The sequence below is a fragment of the Phycodurus eques genome, chromosome 6 (assembly GCF_024500275.1).
Source record: "Phycodurus eques isolate BA_2022a chromosome 6, UOR_Pequ_1.1, whole genome shotgun sequence".
NCBI classification, from domain to species: Eukaryota; Metazoa; Chordata; class Actinopteri; order Syngnathiformes; family Syngnathidae; genus Phycodurus; species Phycodurus eques.
Genome location: NC_084530.1, coordinates 23,904,904 through 23,929,245, shown reverse-complemented (window position 1 = coordinate 23,929,245; position 24,342 = coordinate 23,904,904). Strand labels below are relative to the sequence as shown.

General features: G+C 42.7%; 1 protein-coding gene across 1 annotated transcript in view; it reads left to right on the top strand.

Moving 5' to 3' along the window:
* cntln (centlein, centrosomal protein) overlaps positions 1–21,570 on the top strand; it is a 122,934-nt gene extending 101,364 nt beyond the window's left edge. The window contains exons 25-26 of the mRNA XM_061680679.1: positions 5,126–5,200; positions 21,259–21,570. Coding sequence (XP_061536663.1) covers positions 5,126–5,200; positions 21,259–21,375 — 192 coding nt within the window. The 3' untranslated portion in view covers positions 21,376–21,570. The remainder of the gene's footprint in view (positions 1–5,125; positions 5,201–21,258) is intronic.
* The last annotated feature ends 2,772 nt before the right edge of the window (positions 21,571–24,342 follow it).

The window sequence follows — 24,342 nt, the reverse complement described above, 5'->3', positions numbered from 1 at the left end:
ACAGTCGATTGGCGTCGGTGTGGAAAAAAGTTCTGAGTTCATTTCTGTTGTTTAGCCTCTCTGCGGTTCTTCGCTCCTGGTCAACTTCGTGTTATTGATGGATAAGCAAACGTGGGCAAGGCTGAACACAAAGCAAACTTTTATGAAGAACATCCATCTATTTTCTGTCGCGCTCGTCCTCATTAGGGCCGTGCATGAGCTGGAGCCTCTCTCATCTGACTTTGGATGAGAGTTGGGATGCACCCTGGACTGCTTGCCAGCCAATCACAGGGTACATATACAAAAAAAAACAATCATTTACAGTCACATTCACACCTATGGACAATTTAGTGTCTTCAATGAACATGCATGCATGTATATTTTGGGGATGCAGGAGGTATCCGAAGTACCTGGAGAAAATGCACACGAGCACAGGGAGAACATGCAAACTCCACACATGAAGGCCAGAAGCTGAGATTCGAACCCAGAACCTCAGAACTGTGAGGCAGAGACGCGCTGATCACCACGCTGCACTCCCGTAACATTCATTCATTCATTTTCCATACCCCGTATTTTACTCACAAATAGTCGTACCAAAGGTATTATACCACCTTTCATAAAGCCAGCATCTAACACATAGGTATCAAACTCAACGCCCGGCGGCCAGATCTGGTCCACAACATAATTTTTTGAGGCCCGCGAAAGCAAATCATGTGTGCCACCTTCTATAATTCTGTGCAAAAAAATCTGTGCAAAAAGTTGTCATATGTAATAAATAATTACGTTAAGATATTTATGGGCAATTAAGAACCTATTCTCATTTGCAACGCTGACCTGGCTGCAGACAGCAGAGCAAAATACAAATAAAACAAACTGTACAGTATGATAGTTATATATTTACATAATATAGTTACGGGGAAGCACGGTGGGTGACTGCTTATCACATCCGCCTCACAGTTCAGTGGTCGTGGGTTCAAATCTGGGCTCCAGCCTTCCTGTGTGGAGTTTGCATGTTCACCCTGTGCCTGCTTTGGTTTTCTCTGGGTACTCTGCTTTCCACCCACATTACAGAAACATGCATGGTAGGTTAATTGAAGATAGGTGTGATTGTGAGTGAATGGTTGCTTGTCTGTATTCTATGTGCCCTGCGATTGGCTGGCAACCAGTTCAGGGTGTACCCCGTACTCTCACCGAAGGTCAGCTGGGATATGCTCCAGCGCACCTGCGATCCTCGTGAGGATAAGAGAATGGATGGATAGAATAAAGTTGCATATTTACATAATACATTAAATTATCATAGCACATGATGAATTAAAGGTTTATAACAGGCTAAAAACAGGTGCAGTGTTACTCACTAACTTTTTTAACAATGATATTGGAATAAATGATGTGAGTTTTATTCTTTGTTGCAAACTGTTCTAGTTATTTGGGGCAGAAAATTAAAAAGACTTTGGGAACGAGGGGCTAAATAAAACTGCTACAACAGACAGTGCAGGTGGTAGTATGCATGGTGAGCAGAGACCGTAGATAGGGTGGGGTCTTGCCAATGAGTCGTTTATAGGTTAACATGGACCTGGATTGTAGTTGGACTGTACATTTTAATAGAAAGCACAAATTACAGTCAATACCCTTCTTTTCAACTTTTCCTCATCCCCGTCAGGCTGCCCAACTCTTCTTACCGCCATAGATCACACCCAACAGTGTCATCAATTAGCAAATCCATGTTGCAATAAACTTCTAGTCCCTTGAGACGTCCTCCTCCTCTTCCTCTATCAGAAGATGGGAGTGGGCGCGCCCGGCACTTACTCACACTTGAAACCAATTTCATCCCCTCGCAGCTCAGCTCCACCCAGGAGATGTAAGGGGAACAAAATGTCCCACTCATCACCGTCCGTGGTTCCAAAAATCCCTCTTATTTCCTCAGTGTTTGTTTCTTGACAGGTGGTTACCAGTAACGGTTGAAATCGCGGTGGAATTTACAATAGGATATTATCACAATATTTTTGCCAACAATAGCAGTATTATACTTAGCACGATTAACTGTCCCTTGCACACCGTTTTTTATGGCGAATCTTTAAAATGGTAAGCAAACATTTCACGCCATCCTCTGTCCACGTTAGGCTAAAAACCTTTGCAATTTAGCATCACGCTTCTGTCTACGATAATTGGTTCCAGTCTGGTCGAATTTCTCAGGGGTTTGATCAAGATACAAGATTGTGGAGTCGATGTGTTAGTGTTTCCTTATCCTTGTCGAATCTTTGAAGTGACCATCAGATTGTGACATTAGATGGCTTCAGGGGGAGAGAGAAAAATATGTCGCCTCCTGGAGACTGGCCACCGGGGAGTCATGGTGAAATTTAAGTTGTTCGATTTCATTGGTGACCTTTTGGAGACTCCTTTCCATACGCTCTATATAGAGAACAAAGCTTAACGTCACAATACTGCGATCAATCGTCACCAAAATTTGTGGACCGCTGTATTTATGCCCATTACAACCTCTAAAAATATCAGAATGATCGCCCCACTATTTTGGAATTTATGGTTGTTAAAGCATTTTTCTCATTATAGAGGATTGTCCTGGCGTCCATATTATGGCGGCTTAGCACGGAGGACCACCGCCGAAATTTTGGGACACTTCGCCCATTTGAGACTTGGTGACAGCAAAAGAAAATAATACTCACTGTTAAATTATTAGAGACTTAAGGAGTATTTTCTTTTTTCTGATAAACTCTCAAATGGGGAAGGGTAAAACAATTTTTTTTTTAAATCGTCCTATAGTGTGGATTTCTATCTTTTTGGGGGGGAAGTGTGGAATGTATCCCCCGCAATAAACGAGGCTTTGCTGTACATAGCAAAGTAGACTACCCCTGTTTTAAAAGTGCCTTTAGATGCACGGCGTTGACAGTGCATCACGAACAACATTAAGATTTGCATCACAAAAGTTGATCTCGTCAGCAGAAGCTCAACCACACATTGCTGTACTTGGACATCGAGAGCAACTGTATCAACACGTAATGCATCAGTATGTCCCTCCCCTGGTCTCCAGTGTTGGAGTGCAGTCAATTCTGCTGCTATCCTTTAGTAGGCACATTATTTGTGGGAACCTTTCGCACGGCAGCACTGCATTACTTAACCTTCTTGGTGAAAGGAGCAGATACTTCTAGCCCTTGTGTAATGTCCACCTGCTTCTCCAAATGCAACATGTTTGCTATCGATACATTTTAGTTGGCAATGCTATTTCTGCTACATTGATCTTTTCCTGGAGCTGTTTTACTCAATAAACTCATCAAAAGTTTTTGTGATATTAATTGGTCTTCATAACCAATAAAAATCAAACATCTAAGTTGGCCTTTTAGATTGAAACGCCCGTGCAAGACTCATAAGATCAATAGAAACGTACCTACTGTATATATATATGTGCCCTCATCTCCCTCTCATGTGTCAGGCTGCTTCTGTGCATGTGTCCATTTCATCGTAAGCAGCAAAAGTTCAGCGAGGGGCAAGCAGCTCCAGGCCTTTGTAATCGCCTGTCGAGTGGAGGATGAGTGCATTGTTCTGCATGTAGATCACCTCTGACACCTTTTATGTTTGAAGACCACCTTCTCACACTCCCCCTCTTCTCAGTTACGATAAGCACCAGCCACTAATTAGACACACACTGAAATTAGCCCGATCCGTGGTGTTATCGCAACGGATCGCACCTGTTGTTCCAGGAAGCTGATAAAAGGCCAAGGGATAAACACACACGTGTGTGTGTGTTGTGTGTGTGTGTGTGTGTGGTGTATAGGGCGCCTTGTTAATAAGTGGTGTCACACAATTCCTTGCACACGTCCACAACACACTGAAAATACGTTCCTACTGAGAGCAACTGTGTCATGTTACAATAATTCTCAAAAACTGTTTTATAGCAAACTACTACTGTAGCTCATGAAAACACACCACAAATGTCTGTTACACAACAGGTTTAGTACCAGAAATGTACGTTAGTCTGTATGCGGTATGCGAATATTACGACGGTCAAGACAAACGTTTAGATTTTACAAAATTCTAAGTTCTAATTGCACCATTTAAGTTAAGAGTTAATAGTTTTTAGGGCAAGTGACCCCGTTTGAAACATCACAGAATTTTGATGCAGCAGACAAAACGAAAGGGTAGACAAGCTATGTTGAGAAATAGTTATACCGTTTTACTCTAATTAGAAGGCATTTTTTTGACCAGATTTTCTACAGGCGATATTACACAACATTCTACAAAAAGGACTTTTTTTTTTTCCAAGACAAAAAACTCAGTTAGAAGTGCAATGATTAATCAACAATGATTTTTGGTAATTGATTAATCATTTTAGAGACCTTAATATTGCAAATTATATTTATTTATTTATTATTTCTTAAGAGATTTACAAAAAGTTTCTTTTACTTTGAAAAACAATTACCAAAATCTTAGCCTATTTTCTGGCATGTTATGGACCAAACCAGTAACTGAATTAAAAATCAATGTCAATTTGAAATAATGTCCTGTTTTTGAATAAAGGAATGGAAATTTGTTTTTGTTTTTTTCAATCCATTGATTAGTAAAAAAAATAATAATAATCAACAGATGAATCGCTTATTTAAATAATCGTTAGTTGCAGCCCTAAACTCAATTCCTGTCAAGCTAACATCCTCTTACAATGAGTACTATGTAATCTTCCAGTGCCTGGAGCAGACTCTATCAAAGTACAAATGAAGTTTGCATGCCCGCGTCGGCTCAGCCTTTACAGAATTTATGACCGTTGGGTCAACCACACACAGACGCGCACTTTCTCCTCCGCTTGGCCATATCACAGTGAGACAGTACCCGGCTTGTCGCCTCATTTCGAGTAGTAACACCTGGTCCAAAGTCAAGAGGCAGAGACATGTGGTGCAGTCACTCTTGACTGTATTCATGAGCCACTACAAGGCTATTGCTCTGTAGGGTCGTTTTGCACGAGGAGGATGTAAACATTCACTGGCGTCTCTGGGGAGAGTCCTCAAGGTCCGGACCTGGATACTCTTGGACCAGCCAGTGTTTGGATAAATAGTGGCCCGTTCTTTTTGGAGAAATCAAGGTTCATTTTGGTCCTTGCTATTTCTGTCACTAATTGCACATATCAACTCCATCTTTACAGGGGACAGAGAGCCTTTCAGGTTTTCCCAAAGATCAGGAGTGGCTGGACCATCTAAACCACATCCTCCAGCAGAAGGTTGGTCTTATCTCTATCCATTGATTGTCATATAAGGTTGATATTTTAAAGTCCTCAATACAGTCTATGTATGAAGAATTGCATTTGAATGATAATCGGGAATTTCACAAAGTGTAAGTTTTCAACATTTTTGCACAGACCTAAAAAAAAAATTAAAAAAAAAAATGCATTTTTCGGCGTGTCTCTTTTTTATGACATCACAGTGTGTACCTTAATCTCTTTAGCCCATTGTGTTTTTTGTTGTGTTGGTGAATTGTCCTCCCCAACATACAAATCTTGTCAGACTGCTCAGACTTCAACATGCTTCCTTAACATCAATGTACTACCGTATTTTCACGACTTTAAAGCGCACTTAAAAGTCTTAAATTTTCTCCGAAATGGACGGGGCGCCTTATGTGTGCACCGAGTTCCAAAATCTTTAAATGTTGTTGTTGTGACTTTAATGAGTGCTCCGCTTGACTGACTGGGAGCATTTCCTGCCAATACTCTGCTTATATAGAGGAAGGCGGACGTGAGTGAGGACAGCATGCGGACGTAAAGGGGGAAGGGTGCGCGTGACAGAGGACGCTAAAGGCACGCCCCCAGTAGGTATATAGTTCCGGTATGTGCATCGGTTTGGCTAAGGACCCCCGAAAATGGCACCTGCGAAGAGGCACGCTTACGAAGCACAGTTTAAACTGCAAGCTATTAGTTACGCGGAGGAGCAGCTTCGAGAGAATTCAAGATCAACGAATCCATGGTTCGCAAGTGGAGGAAGCAGGAAAACGAGCTTCGCCAAGTCAAGAAGACGAAGCTGAGTTTCCGCGGAAACAAGGCGAGGTGGATTCATGGATTAATGAGCATAGAACAGCCGGGAGAAGCGTCTCTACCGTCACCATTCGACCGAGGGCAATAACGCTTGCAGAATAAATTAAAATCGAACATTTTCAAGGAGGTCCGTCTTGGTGCTTTCGTTTTATGAAATGGCGCCATCTATCCATCCGGGCAAGGACTACCGTGGGGCGGCAATTTACGGCGGATTACAAGGAAAACCTGGCCATTTTACGCTCCTACTGCAGTAAAAAGATTGCCGACAAACGAGTCCAGCCCAACCACATCACCAAGATGGACGAGGTGCCGCTCACTTTAGACATCCGGGTGAACCACACTTTTGAGAAGAACGGGGCCACCACGGTAGCGATACGCACAACAGGGCATGAGAAGTCGGCTTTTACTGTTGTGCTTGGTTGCCATGGTAATGGACAGAAACTGCCACCTATGGTGATTTTTAAGAGGAAGACGCTGCCAAAAGAAATGTTTCCAGCCGAAGTCATCGTTAAGGCCAATCAAAAGGGCTGGATGGACGAGGAGAAAATGAGAGAGTGGCTGAGTGAGGTGTACATAAAGAGACCGGATATTTTTTTCCACGCGTCAACATCCCTGTTGATCTGGGACTCCATGCGCGTCCATCTCACAGCCGCTGTGAAAAACCAAGTGCAAAAAAGACTGGGAGGCAACGCCGGGCGAGTTACGCCACCTTATGTGAATGGATTGTGGATACTTGGGCTAAGGTACCTACTTTGACTGTTGTCCGAGCTTTCGCGAAAGCCGGCATCATTGCTGAACACAGCCCCCCGGCAACGAGACTGACTCTGACAATGACGAGAGGAAACCCGGCGTGTTTGTTGGAGAACTTGCCCAGCTGTTCATTTCGGATACAGAAGATGAGGACTTTGATGGATTTGTGGATGAGGATTGATCAAAAAATAACGTGAGTACATTGTTAAATACTTCAATAAAGTACAACCGAACTCAGTTTTGCTCCCGCTGCCTTTTTAAAAACATTGTTTTAGCATGCATGCTACCGTATGATTTTAGCTAGCAAATGTTTTACCATGCCTGCGCCCAAAAATACGGTGTGCCTTATCTTTGTGTTAAATACAGAAATAGGTCCAGTAACTGAGACTGCCTCTTTTAATACGGTGCGCCCTATGGTCGTGAAAATACGGTGCTTTCCTATTAGACACGGTTTTGGCACCATCTTGTGGCATCTAAGGGCACTTCAGAAAGAGCACAAAAATCACCAATAGGTGAGTTTATCAGCAAATAGCTGTGGATAGGTTCCACAGAAAAATAATAATTTGAGAGTCGTATACAACAGCAAACATGATGTGGCATGTCAACTTGTTTTGGCTCACATCTCCACTGCCAGACATGCCCAAGAACTACGGTGGCCCAAAGGGTCAAAAAGGCTCAATATCGGATATGTGGACCCAGAAGGTGTTGCAGGTCCGTGTGTTAGAGGGTGTCATAGTTGATTCGCCCGGGGGACTCTGGTAACCCACGCTAAGCCTCACTGTAAGGGGTTACAGCGCCACCTCTTGCTTTGGCATGCATTTGACTCTTTCGCCTTTTCACAACCAACAAAATAATTTAACAATATCCATGTACTTGTGTGGACATGGGCCTGAGAGGCATAGCTGTATCTTCCCCGGGAAAAAAAACAAAAGAAAGAAACTCCGGCCACTCATCTGCGAGCGCTCTGCAGGAGCTTTACTGAAGCGCTGTCAATGTCTGCTCGCTGTGATATGTGTTTGATTGAGTGTAGCTCTGCGTGTGTGTGTATCTCTGTATATGTGTGTGTATGTCTCTCTGTGTGTGTTTGTGTCTGTGTGTGTGCGCGCACGCGTCTCGTCAGTGTTCTTGTCAGAGACTGCCGCAGGCACTCATGCGTCGCCTCCGCACCACGACACACACCAGGCACAGTTCTGTTGTTCCCCAGATCTTCCTCTGACCTTTCCACCTTCCTCTCCCCCTCCCACACTAACACACACACATACTCTACACTCTACTTGAATCCATGTTTTTCCCTTCTAGGTGGACAGCTTTCAGTCCCTGCTCTCTGTCTATCTCTGCCATCCTGCCCTGTCCCACATTTCTCTCTCTCATTCTCTCTCTCTCTCTCTGGCTCAGACCCCGAGGCAGCTTGTTAGTGGGGAACTAAATATTGATTTGGCAGGCCTGTCGATGCCGGGAGAATGAGCTAGTGTTCACTAGAGACCTCGACACCGGCAGCCTGCTATCGACGTTTTCCGTGGGCAGAACAGGGGTGATGGAGGGGAGGGGTGGTGGCAAGGAAGAGAGGAGCGGAGTATGACAAGCCTGAGACTTGCCCCCGGGTCCCTATGGGGACCACTGGGACCCTTGTAGTCAACCCCCCCTCCAGCAGACTTTTTTTTTTCTGCTTTCAAGTCCATCTTGTTCTCTTTTCTTTACTTATTTATTTATTTGGAGTTTTCAGCTCTCTCCTCAATCTGGCTGTTCCGTTTTAATCTCCGTTTTTGTCGAGGGAAATATATTTTTTTAATTTTTTTTGTATTTGCTCTTTTGCGGTTCGGCATTAGCGCATTCACCTATTTGCAGTTTTTGGGGGAACCTTTCCTCTGTTATTCTCTGAAAAACTCACCTATTCGCTTTTTTGTGCTTAGGCCAAAGCAATAACAGTTTTACTTTAGTACCATCTGGTGGCATCTTGGTGCCAATGTACTCTTGAAGTGAGTTGAGGAGCTTCATTTAGACAAAATTTAGTTTTTTGCTGTCGTCTTGTGACACCTGTAGGCAATTACAAACCCTTTTGGGGGTGTCACAATTCCTTGTGAGTTTTGACTATTTGCGGCAGGGCTCGGTCCCTTTCCCCTATCAATAGCTGCGGTTTACTCTACACACAGCCATTTTGAACATCTTAATACATTTTTAGAATGTGAGCGACACCACTGGTGACGAGGATAAAATCGACAAGTGTGTGCTTATTGCTCTTACAGTGTGTGGTGTAGATGTCTAACACAGTACAACATACACATAACGATGGATCATCTGACGTGGTACCAAAACTGACCTCTGAGAGGCAGAACGGTGCCACGGGGTTTCTGGACTGCTGGAAAATTCAAAGAAGAATGAATAGTCGTCGTAGAAGACAGAGGATTGCGCCTTTACGGTCATTGACAGACCGGGAAGGGAAAATCACTCTTAACACACCCCACACCACAGGCTAATCACTAAATCGGGCCTTTGCTGACTTTGATCGCAAAGGAAGGAAAATGTTCAAACTCAGCCTGATTTTCGGTATGTGTGAACCTCGTTAATTGGAAATTTTTCCGTTTCACGTCACAATCTTGGCCAAACTCACATCAGGATTTGCAGTTGGAAATATTGAACTAACGTTTACGATTGTCTGCTCCAGCTGTTTTCCGAGCAGATCCGGGAGGGAGAATCTCTCTTAATACAATCCACACCCCAGACCACAGGATAATCACGCAGAATAATCTTTCAGAGAAATACGATAATCAGGGTTTTGCTGACTTTGATTGCAGGGCGAGGGAAAATGCTCAAATTTGGCCCGATTAGTACTGTGTAGGTGTACATACCCCACTTAAGCCTTCTGTCTAACTCTTGTCCCCTGCACAATCAGAACAAGCAGTTGTAAGGACCTGCTTGTCAAAGAAAAAAAGGGAGCTACCGCTCTACACCCGCATGTCTTCTTCTCCTCCCTGTCATTGCTTATGAAAAGCTCACCGAGCAGAACATCTGTGAAGTAGCCTCGCCCCGCCTGTCACCCTGCCCGTGACACTAATAGCACTCTGCCCTAATGGTGATATCATCCCACCGTGGAGCCCCACTTCCAAAAATACGAAGACACAGAGGAAGACCGAAATAGACAGATGAGGAGGAGAAGACGAGTGTCCTTAACTGGTTGGGTGATGATGATGTCTGTTGGCGTAGCCTCCTCTTGTCACTGGCAGAGTCTAATAGAGCTGCCAGTGGGACAGCGCTTTATTATCTCAGTGGCCCTGTCAATAGTCGAGCCATCAGTCATTCAGTCGGTGTGTGCGTGTTCACGTGCCGGTGAGGGCCATTGTTCTCCATGGCTGTCATGTTCAGCCACATGTCAACATAACAAGAGCGGCAAACGGCCAACAGACACGTGGTGTGGTGTCTTTCTGCTAAAGGAGTAGCATCACAGCCCGGCCACTCAAAGCCGTATAAAATATGGAATTCATCTCGTGTAGAAACGGCAATTAAAATGCTTTTTTAACTCAATATTGTAATTAAAAGTCAGATACAGTGTTACCGTGACTAACAAGTTTTAATTCGTTCCATGACTGAATTTTCTCTTATACAAATAAAATTTTCCCCATGGAAATTAACTGGAATGCCATTAATCAGTTCCAACCCTCAAAACAATTTTTTTTTTTATTATGCATTTTAATAAAGAAAAATAGCATTGTACTTTTTTAAAACAGAATGTAAAGAAATAAACTGTTTTTATAAAGTGTAATTACTCTATGTACTGTAGTATTTGTGAGGTGAATGTGTGACTCTAATAGACTTCAGGAGCTAGACTCGGTTAGGCTGGTTATTAGCCGGGTTTTTATGCAGACTTTTTTGTCATTCCAATGGAATTCAATCCGATCGGAGATCTCTGGTTAACTGTTTACATGTGACGTGATATATTCCAATTGGGTGTATACACATGCACAACATTTAATCGGTACAGGCATGCGACACTCACACATCAAAAAAAATATATATATAATGGGCAGTCAGAGTACGTAGATTTTTCTTTTTTTTTTTTTTTTGTGGGAGGGGCACCCTGTATAAATTGAATATTTAAAGATAGCTCGTACAAACAATCCTAAAGCCTGCTTAACACTGAGCACAACCAAACACAACTGGAGTCAACCATCGCGAAAAACTTCGTCAGCGACTCTTTGCCGCACACAAAGCAATTAAGTACCTCACAACAATTGATGTGCTGCAGTTTTGAGGCTCCACATACAATGCTGTACTGTTTTTTTGTTGTTGTTGTTTTTGAACCACAAAAACATGGTGCTATTGTCAAGGAAGAAAACTCATTTAATCATGTGGAACACGCGCAAACTCCAAACAGGAAGGCCGGAGCCGAGATCCAAAACCTGACCCTCAGAATTGTGAGGCAGATGTTCTAACCTCTAGTCTACCCTGCTGCCTTTCCCACAACATGTAACCACAATTTTCTAGTTGATGTTCAATCAAGTTTGACAATGTTGAAAAGTTGATACAATTCACTCATCAAACAAATCCCCAATTGCTCACTTCTGATGGCGGGCTAATGGAATCAAAGCCTACGCCGGTCAGTGGAGAGCCACCACGAGCGGCACTCTGCAGCTAGAATCGAGGGATGGCGCTGTATAATAATCGTGAGCAGGCCGGGGGGGTGCTGTATGGCTCCACCGCAGCCCACCATGAATAATGCCAGCGGTGAAGATGGAGTGTCCATATGGGCCACGGGGTCCAGGCACCAGCCCAGGGAAGCATTGATTTAATTGCCTTTGGTTTATTTGTGGAGTCCTAATTATTGAATAGAGGTAGATTTTAATGGGCCAAGTCTTTATGAAGACAGGGAAATGACTGGCTTCTGCTGCTGGCCAATAATGAAACGGAGAAAAGCGTGCACCTAAACACACACATTCCCTCCAGATCATTTTTCAGACTCATTTCGCACACACACACGCACATCTCTAGCCTCATGACACTATATTAACATTTAAAAAGTCATTGGGTCTGTTGATTTCTTTATGAGAGGACAGTGGTTTACTGGAGCGGGGCGACGCCAAGGGCCCGCTAATATTTACTCCCCAATCACACCCCGGGGAGACCTCTGAGGATCACTTCTTATCAGGCTCGGAACCATAACAAGCAGGTGAACATTTGGCCGGCCGTGTAGAGACAAGCTGGACCAATCTGGAATGGGGCTCGCTATAAAACGTCAAAGGCCTATATGGATTGGCTACAGGGCTGACATAACTCCTTTCATTTTAAAAGCCTATTGAACTTTGTGGAGGGTTGGGGGGGGGGCTGTAGCTCACTGCTGCTAAATAATACACTTAATTTGCGTTGCCACAGCCGGTTACATCATTATTCCTCTGCGCTAAACAAATCAAAGACGCCGCCGCGCCTTGGAATAAAAAGAAACTTTTATTGTTATTATCATCGCTGTTGATGCAGCGCGTCGTGTTGTGTCGCTCATTATGGCTCGGTAATGACAAGGAACAGCTCCAAGTCGGCGCACTTCTCCCAAGGAAAGTGACTCTAATTAAGCTTCGTTTAATTATTGAACTAATTAAATCTTTTTGGGTGCCACTAAGTGTGTTTGTATGCGTGCAGCGGGGACTGGAGCCCGTGGCTTTGTTACGGTAAATATGTCACAACACAGTGGCAAGGATAAGGAGGACTCTCCAGAGAAGATGCTTATTTTTTTTCCACGAGCTTGTATTTGGCTTGTTAAAGTGGCTTTTGAAAGTAGAAGTATCATCACGTGGAGCATTTCTGTGCGTTTTTATGTGCCATTAACCTGTCTGTGTTCTTAGTAAACATCAGAAGCTGCAGCACAGCGTCGGCCACATTTTAAGGGGATGTGTGAAAACACTAGGAGCAAGTTGATAAATTGAATGATACTTAACATGGATTTACATGTTTTCTCCCCCATTGAAACCAATGGAAATTGAAATCCCATACTGCATTTACCATTATGTCGTGGCTCATCATTTGCTATATCACAGATTTCTAAGCAATTGGTTTTGTTTTTTGTGGATTTTTTATTTTTTTTTGTCTTGTACAGGCAAATCCAGATTTACAGTTGTGCGCTTTCAGTGTAGTACCACGTTGTGTTAGTGTATCATGTTTAACTTCAACTGGGAGTGACAAACATTGCAGATCCAAGTGCCCAATTCCAGTTTAAATAATTTTAGATCGTTTTTTTTTTTCTTTTCTATACAATTCAAGTGGCACAAATCCAATATAGTGTTTACATTGACGGTACACACAAAACATCTTACATGTGCCCACACCCAAATTGAATATAAGTAACTACACAATTGTCAACAGCAGGCAGGAAACAAAAAGACAGTACATAAAAATAAATAATACAGATATTAAATATTACGTAGTGTTTGCATGTTTAGCAATCATTTTGATTATTTACTGTAGCATATTATTATGATTTATTTTACTGTAGTTTAGTTTTAGAGCGGGTGCTTTTTTAATGTGTTTTTATATGTTGTTTGGGCATATGCAGGTGGGTATTTGTCATCTGATTTTTACTCCATATTTGCGCTGATTCCAATCTGAAAATCCCCGGGCTCTGTGTATTTTTTTTAATTTCCTCTTTACGCTGCCACTTCGCAAATCCAAAATATACCACTTGAGCTGGAAAACATCAGAATTGTGTCACCTGGACAGCAGTGTAAATCCAGCTAAGAAATAACGACAACTGTCGTATGATACAAGTGTGAAACAAAGTCGACCGGTGTGTCGACCGGTGAGTCGACCGGTGACCCTTTTGACAGTGAGATGAACTTCTGTAGTGGCATCCAATAAAATATATAGATTAAAGGCAAAGAAAACGCAAAACACACTTGTGGAGTTAATCCTCCAGATGGCCACTGAGCTGAACTCCCACAAGAGGCTCCGAAGTCTCGCGTGATTTGTAAAGTCTGGCCTATTAGCAGTGTATTTGACCAAATGGCACAACATTTTGGACTTGTTCTATTTCCAACTGTTTTACTTGATAGTGTGCCGCAAGTACAAACCCTGATGTTGATCCTTCCGCTGCTTCTTGGCACATTACCCCCGGCCAGTGAGCCGTGCTGAAGTCGCCAGCGTCTTCTTGATTGCTCAAACCTACCCAAGGGTTGCATCTCCTTTGTATGGATATCACCTTTCTATATTTAAACCCCAGCTGTGCCTGGATCACCTCATTTTCACACCTAATGAGTGTAGCAACCTGAAACAAAGCGCCGGTGCTTCCCTGTGTTTAATCTGGGGTGTATTTAGGTCAGATCCCTAACAAATGCACGTTGCACACCGAAAATGATGTTTCCAAACAACGTATCAAGCACAGGAGAGTTTTTTTTAATTACAGTACGTGTGCCCCAAGTGTCCAATTCCCTTTCATATCCGTGTCTCTTGTGGCTTAAAGGGGAGAAAGGAGGGATCCGCTCCGTTGCAGGGGTATGTAATTATGAAGGAGAGAATAGGCTTGTGTGCGCTGTAGTGCTTCTCTTACCTGAGCCCCACTTTGCAAATGTGACATATTCATTATCGGAGATAATCAAATGCAAGTTTTTTTATACGGTGATTCCTTTGTGCTTGGACTTTTTAAATCTATTTATCACCCATGTTGTTGTTGTTATTATTCCCCTGTTTGATTCATTTGATTTTCAAACAAAAGTGAGAAGATCAAAGATCAGCACTTGTTCCCCTCCACCCAACCCCCCGCCCCCTCCTTTTTCTTCTCACCTTGGATGGTGGCCTACATCAGGGATGCCTCCAAAATCGGGGACAACAATTTATTTCAGAAATTATGCTCCTAGGAGGTATACAGAAGTGTAGTGGTTCACATAGCGGATTATTTGGCCCTAAAGTCATCTTTGCTCCCTGCTGTATAGGAAGTTATTGGATGTTTTAATAAGACAGCGGTGCCTTGAGATACGAGTGACCCAACTTGAGTTTTTCGGGGTACAAGCGTTCATTTGACTTGTGAGCGCAAACTTGAGATACAAGTGCTGTATGGTGGCAGTGAACGCAACACACTTCACAATGAGCAGCTGTTTGGCAAATAATGAATAATTAATCAAAAAATACTTTTCAAGCTATTAAATGTTAAAGTTTACTAAACTAAACAAAACAAAGAGAATTGCACATTGTGTATTTGTAACAACCAAACGACTTTGCATTAAGAACGGCCCGCCAGCTTATAATGGAAAATGTCATAGACATGCTAATACTAATAGTTAACATCAATAGTTGCGGTTTTAGAATAAGTCGAGGGAAGTGGAGTGTGAAGTTGTAGTAGTTACATGTGTTTTTGTAAAGGATAAAGAATATCCATCCGTCCGTTTTTGTTGTTGTTGTTTTTTTCACGCTTATAGGGTTGCGGGTTTGCTGAAAGCCCTTCCAGGCAAGAGGAGGGGTGCATCCTGAACTGGTCGCTAGCCTCATACGGAGTCACATATAGACAAACAACCATTCACACTCTCATTGGTGGACGACTGGTTAGAGCGTCTGCCTAACCAGTCGTCCACCAATGAGAGTGTGAATGAGCGTCTGAACTGTGAGGCGTCTGCCTCACAGTTCTGAGGAACTGGGTTCAATCCCCGGCCCCGCCTGTGTGGAGTTTGCATGTTCTCCCCGTGCCTGCGTGGGTTTTCTCCGGGCACTCCGGTTTCCTCCCACATCCCAAAAACATGCATTAATTGGAGACTCTAAATTGCCCGTAGGCATGACTGTGAGTGCGAATGGTTGTTTGTTTCTATGTGCCCTGCGATTGGCTGGCAACCAGTTCAGGGTGTACCCCGCCTCCTGCCCGATGACAGCTGGGATAGGCTCCAGCACGCCCGCGACCCTAGTGAGGAGAAGCGGCTCAGAAAATGGATGGATGGATGGATGGATGGATGGTACTCCAAACACAAATGCCGGCCCACCTATGTCATCTTATAAGCACCAGCTCCACGGGTGTGAGGCGTTATGGTAAAATTGTCTCTGCGTAGGGCAAACCACTGGAAATGTAAAAAACTAAGAATGCTGTTGTACGTATCAGAACCCTGACACTCTTCTATGAAACTGGAACATTTTTTTCCATTTTCCTTCAAGAGCATAGCATTGACTAGCAAATAGTGTTTCAAAAGCTCTGAGTCGATGACGACTGGAAAAATTTAGCTGGCTGAGATTTTATACAAAAGCTCCGCAGTCAAGCGTTGGCAAATACTTAAAATTTGTATTTTTTTTTTTTGACAATATCCTTAATTTCTCAGTTAATGATGACTAAATTCAGTGAAATGTTTGCTGATGAAAATACGGGGGGGTTCGGCCATGGGAGGGAGCTGTACTCTTCTGTATGTCATTACAGTTTAATTATTCAATTTAATAATTCAATCATTGTCTGTATCACAGTGCACTTACTGCGGCCCCGCTACATCGAAGATTTTCCTTGTATCTACTTGTCTATCATGGAAATTCCCGCTACATCATAGAAATCAGCGGCTTATAGCGATCATTAATTAGGTTTTTACTTTCTGTAATGGCCTCCATGGAGGAAAGGAGAGCACCCTCGCCGATGCTTTTTAACTGTTGATTGAATACCTGGAGAACAGTCAAACGCATGCAGGGGCTGCTGTTGACCATAGCTCACAGGCAGACTCACCAACATCAGCGTGTGATTTTTACAACGGCACATACGTACAGTACAGTATTTTTTATACATTTTCTGCTTGTAATTTTGGAGACTGTTCAAATACATTTACAGTGTGTTTAAAACATGTTTTAATATGTTTAAACATTTAAAGTGTGGGAGTTGGAATTTTATTTATTTTTTTATCATCTAGCGCAAATTTTCACCGATAGCGAGTAGGTTGAATGTTGCCTGTTTTTGACTCTCGATCCATCCTCCCTAGCCTATTCTCGTTTTAGATATTCAGCAGCCTGACACAGTCTCCCAAATTGAGCTCTTGAAAATAATTGTGGTAACCTGTTCCGAGGGAAAAGACAAAAGACGAATTGATTGATCTGTCTGGTAGTGGAGTTGAGACAAGAAGGGGGGGGGGGGAGAAAAAAGTTGGCACGTGTAATGCCACAAGCAGACACTGGCCACTGGAGTGCCGCAAACTCCTCCGCCCTGAGGTGCGCCCCGGGCTACGGAATAGCAATGTCATTTAATTGGCTCATGAAAACACCTTTTGCTTGCACAGCCACTGTCCTTGTCCTCACACACACGCACACTGTGTTGTCAGTGTCAGTGGCTTTCCATGTCAGTTCACTTCTAAAACATGTTCATGGAATCACAGCGAGACAAAAGTTCTGCTCTGCGGGGCCTGTTGAATAGTAATGGGCGTGAGTTATCACGGCTTAATGCTGCTGTAGCAATTTGCCTGTTGCCAACGGGGACAGGACCTTCTTGCAAAAAAAAAAAAAAAAAAAAAAGCTTAGCCTGCTTTTTGACACTCGGCGCCGGCTTTCGCGCTCTGCCGAAGGGGACGGGGAGGCCCGGCTAAATCAAGTGTAGCATAACATTAGCGGCCGCCTGCTAACACCTTTGCCCTAAGCGGCCCAGGGGATGCAGGGGAGCAGCTGCACAGCCCTGTATACCTTGAAACCAGACTGCAGGGTATCAAGTGTGCAGGGGATACAAACCGAGAGCGCGTCCTTCTTGGTCCTTGTTGGTGTCTCGGTTGCACAGGCCAACACAAAATCCTTCATTAAAAACAATATATTTCATAACAAAAGCCCTCTTAATGCAGTGACTTACAAGTTTAATTGGTTCTGTGGCCAAGCTCGTAACGCAATTTACTCATATACTGCATCTTGAAATGAAATGTCAATAATCTGTTCCAGACCCGAAAAAACACAACCATTTTTTGTTACGTTTTTGATTAAGAAAAACAAAAGATTGTAAAGAAATAAACTGGTAATAAATTGCAAATAAAATGGTAATAAATTTGCCTTTAAGGGGTGTGGCCTACTGAGTGATGTCAGGAACTGGAGTCGGAGTCCCTCCTTGCCAGTGTTCTCATTTGTATTTGTGTGTTTGATTGATATTTTCCATTTAACAACCAGCATAAAGTGCAATGGCGACTGTAGCTCTCCTTGTTAATGGGCAGTACTTTAATTGCTCCATTTTTTTTTTTTTCTCCACTTCATTCAGGCAGCGGCGAAGCTTGCCTGTTAGTCAAGGTTTGTCTAGCAACAAAAAGCAAAAAAAAATCAAATTAAAAAATGTGTAAATTGAGGCTCTCGTCAGTCATGGTACTATTTAAAAGCAGAAAACCACTGGCTCCTTAATGGGGACACATTGTGTAAACTTGTGCTGCAGGGAGTCGATGTCTCAGCAGGTACTTTCGGCGCTGGTGGATCTCCGAGGACCCGCGCTGTTTTTGATGTTACAGCGGACTCCCACTGCACACAAGTGCTCGCTGCCCGGCCTTGTGTTCCCTTCTCCTGTTACCTTTTAATGAAGAAGAGGCAGGTTTCCAGGGACGAGGAGACTCTTTGAATGTGTGATTTTGTTTATGAGCTTCTCGCTCTCCAGACAATAGCGCGGATTGATCTGAAGGTGGTTTTGAAGCTCACCTCTGCCATCAGGTGTCTTCGATATGGAGACCACTTGTTCTAATGCAAGGGGTCATCCTCAGTTTATGAAGAATTTGATTTGTACACAAGTCGGAAGCCAGTGATTCTCAAAGTGTGGTATGTGTACCCCTAGTGGTACGTGGGCTCCCTCTAGTTGTATGCAAAATAATCACTCCCTTTGTGCAATTTAATTTATTATTTTGGTACAATTTTCATTTAACTTCCTGGATGTACAATAGGCTACACTTTAATTGAATCATTGTTTTTTTTAATCTTACATTCAAATGCAGTGTTAATGTTCAAACTGAGCATAATGTTACAGTGGCTTACAATAATAAATATACTTTTTAGGAATAAAACCGCTTGTTTTTTATGTACATTTAGGCATACTATCCTACTGCATTTTAATGTTGGTCCTGATGGTGGTACTTGGAACTTGAGGTGGCACTTCATGTAAACGTTTTGAGAACCAGTGCACTAACCTATAGTAACACAGTAAACACTCCATTCCAAGACACTGATGGATTTTTTTAATTAATTTTTTTTCCCCCATGATTTGTTGGGATCCCTATCTAAACATTTTTTCTTAGAGACTGTGCTGCCCTGCTTTGAATTCATGTTGGTATTAATGTAACAATGTATTCTCCTTCTTTCCCTTGTTGAGGCGACCAGGTTCAACTGTAGTGGGACAATCGCATTGGCCATTAATCTATTCTAGGCTCCCCAATTTTGTATTTTTTTTAATGAGAAAAATAGCACTCTTTAAAATTATACTTTATCAAAACATACAGTAATGACAATGAAGTATAATTTGAAAATGAAAGTTTTTGTCACACTTTCTCCTTCAATGCACGTTCTGCTGCTCATTGTGACATACAGATATACTGTACATGAAGACCGTTTCAGCTTCTATTTACAGCAGTAATATTAGTCAGTCTTTACAGAGGGTAAAGAATATGTGCCTATGAGAGTGTTAGATTGTCTGTCTACATGTGATGCTGCATTGTTTGTTATTCAAATATCCGTTAAAGTGTTAAGACGCTGCCACAAAGTTGCTAAACGTTAGCCCATGCCTATGGCGTTTCCCCGTGATGTGTTAGCACTAATCTAGCAGCCTTTAAGGCAAAGTTATGTGGTTGTTTTAAACTGCTGCTTGTTGCGAAGTGCAGCGTTCGAATCTGAAGTTTGCGCTCAGTCTAAGCAAAAAATCGACCAAATCGGCAAAAAACTTGTAAGTTGGGTCACTTGTATTGTAAGACAACAATGTATACTACCATAGTGATGATCCCATCACAATTTCCAAGCTCTTTTTCTTGTGTAGTAATGGTAACGGGTCAGCATGATTGTTATTGGCCGATAATTAGTATTTTATGCTGATTGGCTTTAATGTCATATTTCAATGACGTCATAGATCGGCTCCGCAAAAGACATTTAACTCTGCGTCGCCATTGTGTACAGTATATTTGAATCCAAAACTAGTTTATTTTTAGCCTTGTTGCATGTCTTTTGACGTAGTAATGTAAATATCTGACCGCCAATAGTGTTTTTTTTTATTTTATTAATTTACTTTTTTTTTTTTTTTTTTTTAAACGTTGGCGGTGTGGAACAGACAACACATAATGCCTGGATCAGACTACAAGAGAAATCTGGTCTTTCGCGATTCCGCCATGTCAAACTACTGCAATAAAATCTTGTATTCCAATCCCACCGCATCCCGTCTTTTACAAACACTGGGCGCGACCAGATACACTCGTTACCATGGTGACAACAACAATATATCATGCAAATTTATTGTGTGGGGGGGAAGAAAAAATAAAATGAGGGAAAACGTGTGGTGGTGGTCATCACCGGTGCTCCGGAGAGCATGTTCATTCATGGATTGCTTGAGGGATGTTCTTACTTTTAATACGATATGGCTCGCAAGCAGGCAACAAAATGTTCTGTGGCCTAGCAAGCTAGTGCGAGCACTAACGGTTGTACGTAAACATGCCAGTGTTCTGTCGAATCATGCTCTAAAGCTTCGGTGTGTGCGAAGTCATTTAATTACAATAAAGTAACTTAATTACACTAAGTTAGCACCCATTATTTATGTCTTGTTGTAATGTTGGTTTGACCTGACTGAAAACTTAAACTTATGTCAGTGGCCAATCCTTGAACGTCTCCTAGAGGTCATTTTACCTTTTGTCTAAAATACTCGAGAATACTTTTGAAGATACTCAGTATACCGAACACAAGTCTATACAGTCATTTAAATAGACACATTGCTCCATCTTGTGATCGGGTCAGTGATCGGTTATTGTTTTTTTTTTACTCGCTCATTGGCCCCAAAAATCCTAAACGTGTAAAGCCTAGTAACAGGTGAATACAAGGGTTTATTGTACCTTCTGCCATCTAGTGGAAGAGCATTGAATTTTTCTGTCTGTCACTATGCGTCGCTGGCATAGATAGATGAAGAGACATTATTTGTTGTAAATTTCCAGACCAATTAAGTGCAATAGTATAATTTCCCACACAGAGGTTGAGAATCACTTTATGTATTAATTAATTAATTAATTATTTAAGAACCTTTAGTTTCATCTAAGTAGTAATCCTCTCTATGTTCCGTGTTGGTGTTTGTCTGCTTCCAACAAGAAAAAGGCCATTTTCTGTTTTTCATGCACAAAGAAAGGTCCCTAAAGGTGGGCTTGGATGAGTTTGGTATGGAAGAACCATCAAGCACCTTTTACTATCAATGAATTTGAACAGATTAAGGCCATATTTTTCACACTGTAGAGATTCAAAATGACGTAGGTGCACTGCACACATTTTACTGATGAGGTACTTTTTTTTGGTCTTCTTCCTTTCCTCTCACCCCTTCTTCTGCCGTCACCCTGACACAACTGTGATCCCCCCCCCCCTCCCCACCCCACCCCTCGCAGATCCCCTCTGCCGGCCAGCTAATGGAGGCTTTGCGTGTGAAGATGAAGGAGAGGAAAGTGCTGACAGAAGAGCTGGCCACGCTGGCAGCAGCAGCCGCAGTCAGCGAAAAAGCCTGACTCCCCGGGCTGAGGCTTGGAAAACTGTCATCCTCTTCTTCTTCTCCCCCCACCACCACCAGCCTCCCCCCGAACTTACCTCCCATCCACCCTCACCTGGCTCCGACTCGGTGGGAACTCGACCGAGCTGAGCCTCAGAGCCACTGCGGGCCGAGCTTTTGTAATGAGCCCCTCAACATCTGTGTTAAAGAAGTGCATTTTAGCCCTAAACTCCTCAATAAAGACCAGCTGTGATAAGGCAATGCTTACGCTAATTTTTTATTTCTTCTGGGGGTTTTTTTGGCGGTAGGGGGGGTTTACTTTGACAATTCAAGGACTTAAAGGGGCGGGGCTTTAACCCGGTAAATGCCAAGTCGGTACTTTGACAGCCGGAATAGTCATAATAAATAATGGTATTCATGTATACGGGATTTGATTCATTCTGTCGAACTGAAATTATCTCCTTACAGGGCACACGTAATGGAAACTTGACTTTTTAATTGTTTGTAATACAAATAGTTGCGTCTCTATAGTGCCGAATTTAACAAGCAAGTAAATCTAGTTCTATCTAGTTATCTATTTCTGAAATGATGTCTGAGCGTGCACTTCTGCCCCGTTATCTGTTGGCCTAATTTGCACAATAACCGCCCAGTTTCTCTGCCCATGACTTGAGCAGATAGGCTGGGAGACTATCCAAAGCCACTTTCAAATGACTGCAGTGTCTGAAACACTATTGTACAGAGGCACTTATCATGCAGAATGCCCCACAACGCGCACGGCTGAGACGCACCTGCTGTCACGGCAACACCAAAAGGTAAGCAGAGCTGCATTACGCTTTTTTTTTCTCTCTCATGGTTTGCTGTCGCAGACAGGATGCAGCATTTCGGTAGCCTCTGTTATGATCACAGGACGTGTTTGTGCCTGTTTACTGGATAATTAAGTTATTGGTGTTTGTTTTTAAATGGGAACTGTTTTAATAGTTTAGATGTCTTAAAAAGCAGTTTGTATTGTTTTGTTTTGGGGAATACATTTTTTAATGCGTTGTTGACCTTAAAATATTCATTCAACCTGAAGGCAGATAATTGAAAAACCACAAATGTGAAAATGAAATGTGCATTTGATATTGTTGACATGGTGACCAACTAGTTGACACATCCTCCTCAGAGTTCAGAGGTTGTGGGTTCAAACCCAGACTCCAGTCTTCCTTTGTGGCGTTTGCATGTTCTCCCTGGGGTTTCCCCAGGTGTTCTGCTTTTCTCCGACAATCCAAAAACATGAACGGTAGGTTAATTGAAGACACTAAATTGTCCGTCGGTGTGGTTGTTAGTTTCATGCGAATGCTTGTTTAATTGAATGTGCTTTTATGCTCATTATCCGTTACATTTTAAATAAAGCCATTTGACAGCCACCCTTGTCATGCTGCGGGACTTCAATTCAAGGGTCATCGGCTGTCCGTGAGGCTTTCGATTTGGTGGGCGGCGTCGAACTGCCATCTCTCTCTCTCTTCTCATGATTGACAGCTGACCGGGTGGGCGGCAACCCCTCGCTGTTGACATTGTTAACACGCCCGGAGCACACAGGAGAGGTTCCATCCTTGACCCCTTTCCGTATGTACGCCTCTTGTTATTCACATTTTAAGGTGCAACACAGCTCTCCGCTGTCCTTGAGCGGGCATCCTCCACCAGAGACCACACACTTTATTATTATTTTTTTTTAAATCACCTCTTCTCCTTTTTGTTTGCTTCTCTCTTCATATTATGTATGTATAATTAACCGCGCAAAGAATCCTCTGTTGAAGAATTAAAAAAAAAAAAAAAAAAAAAAAAAAAACTTTTGAATCCCCTCACCACCACTGCCACCACCCTCCCTTCTCAAGCATATGCTAATGATGTCGTTTTCCTTTATCTTTTTATAATAAAGGATTAAGCTAGGACTGTCTCCGGCTGCATCTCGGGGACCAATTTAGCCAAGATCCAGGAGAGACGAGCCCTGGTGGTTAATTACCATTCATTAACATAGTTTGCATCTCCTCCGCTCCAATACCCACGAGCCAGCTATTGTCAATATTTGTTCCATATAAATTTCTGCCTGTTTTTGTGTGTGTGTATGTATATTCGCACCCCCTTCCAATTTCCCCGCCGCCCTTCCTTTTGTCGCTGTCCTCCGGCGTGGCTAATGACAAACATTAATAACCCGCAGCAATCCGGCGGCCCGGTGGGTTTATCAAGTGCCGCGCAAATTAGCGCCCCTTCTTCCTTTTGCACAGTCAACATGTTTGTGCCCCCACAAAGCTATTCTATTTCTGTGACGTATTCAAATGGGCCCCGCCGCCCCTTTAGCTGCGACCCCCTCGGGTTTAATTAACCTGCCCTTGCCGCTGATGCTCCCACAGCGAAGACGTGAAAACCATCTTGAACACACACACGCACACACAAATGTCCCACTCCTGGCGTCTTTTTTTTTTTACATATATATATATATATATATATATATATATATATATATATATATATATATATATAATTTCCCAGTGTCGGAATGGCGTGCCATTCCCTTTCTTCCCCACGTTTCATTCTCCTCATCTTCCACTTGTTTCCTTGTTCTGCTCTCATTAAGAGCAAGGCCTCCGCTGGGAACAACTTTGATCGCGTCTTCCAAATGCAGACTTTCTCTTGTCTGTTTATTCATTCCAGCACAGTCAACTCTGTGTCATTTCCCCTCCTCTTATCCCCATTTCTTTTTTTCTTTTTTTTTTTGTACTTTCTCCCAACTTTCTGGAGGAGATTCTCAAGGTCAAGATCGCTTTTGCCCATTTTTGACAGTGCAGTACCTGCTATTTGGAGTACAGTGGTACCTTGACTTACAAGTTTAATTAGTTCCGTGACCACGTTCGTCTCAAAACATTCACATCTCAAATATTTTTTCCCATTGAAAGGAATGGAAATTCCATTAATCAGCTCCAGCAAATCAAAAACAAAAAACAGCAAA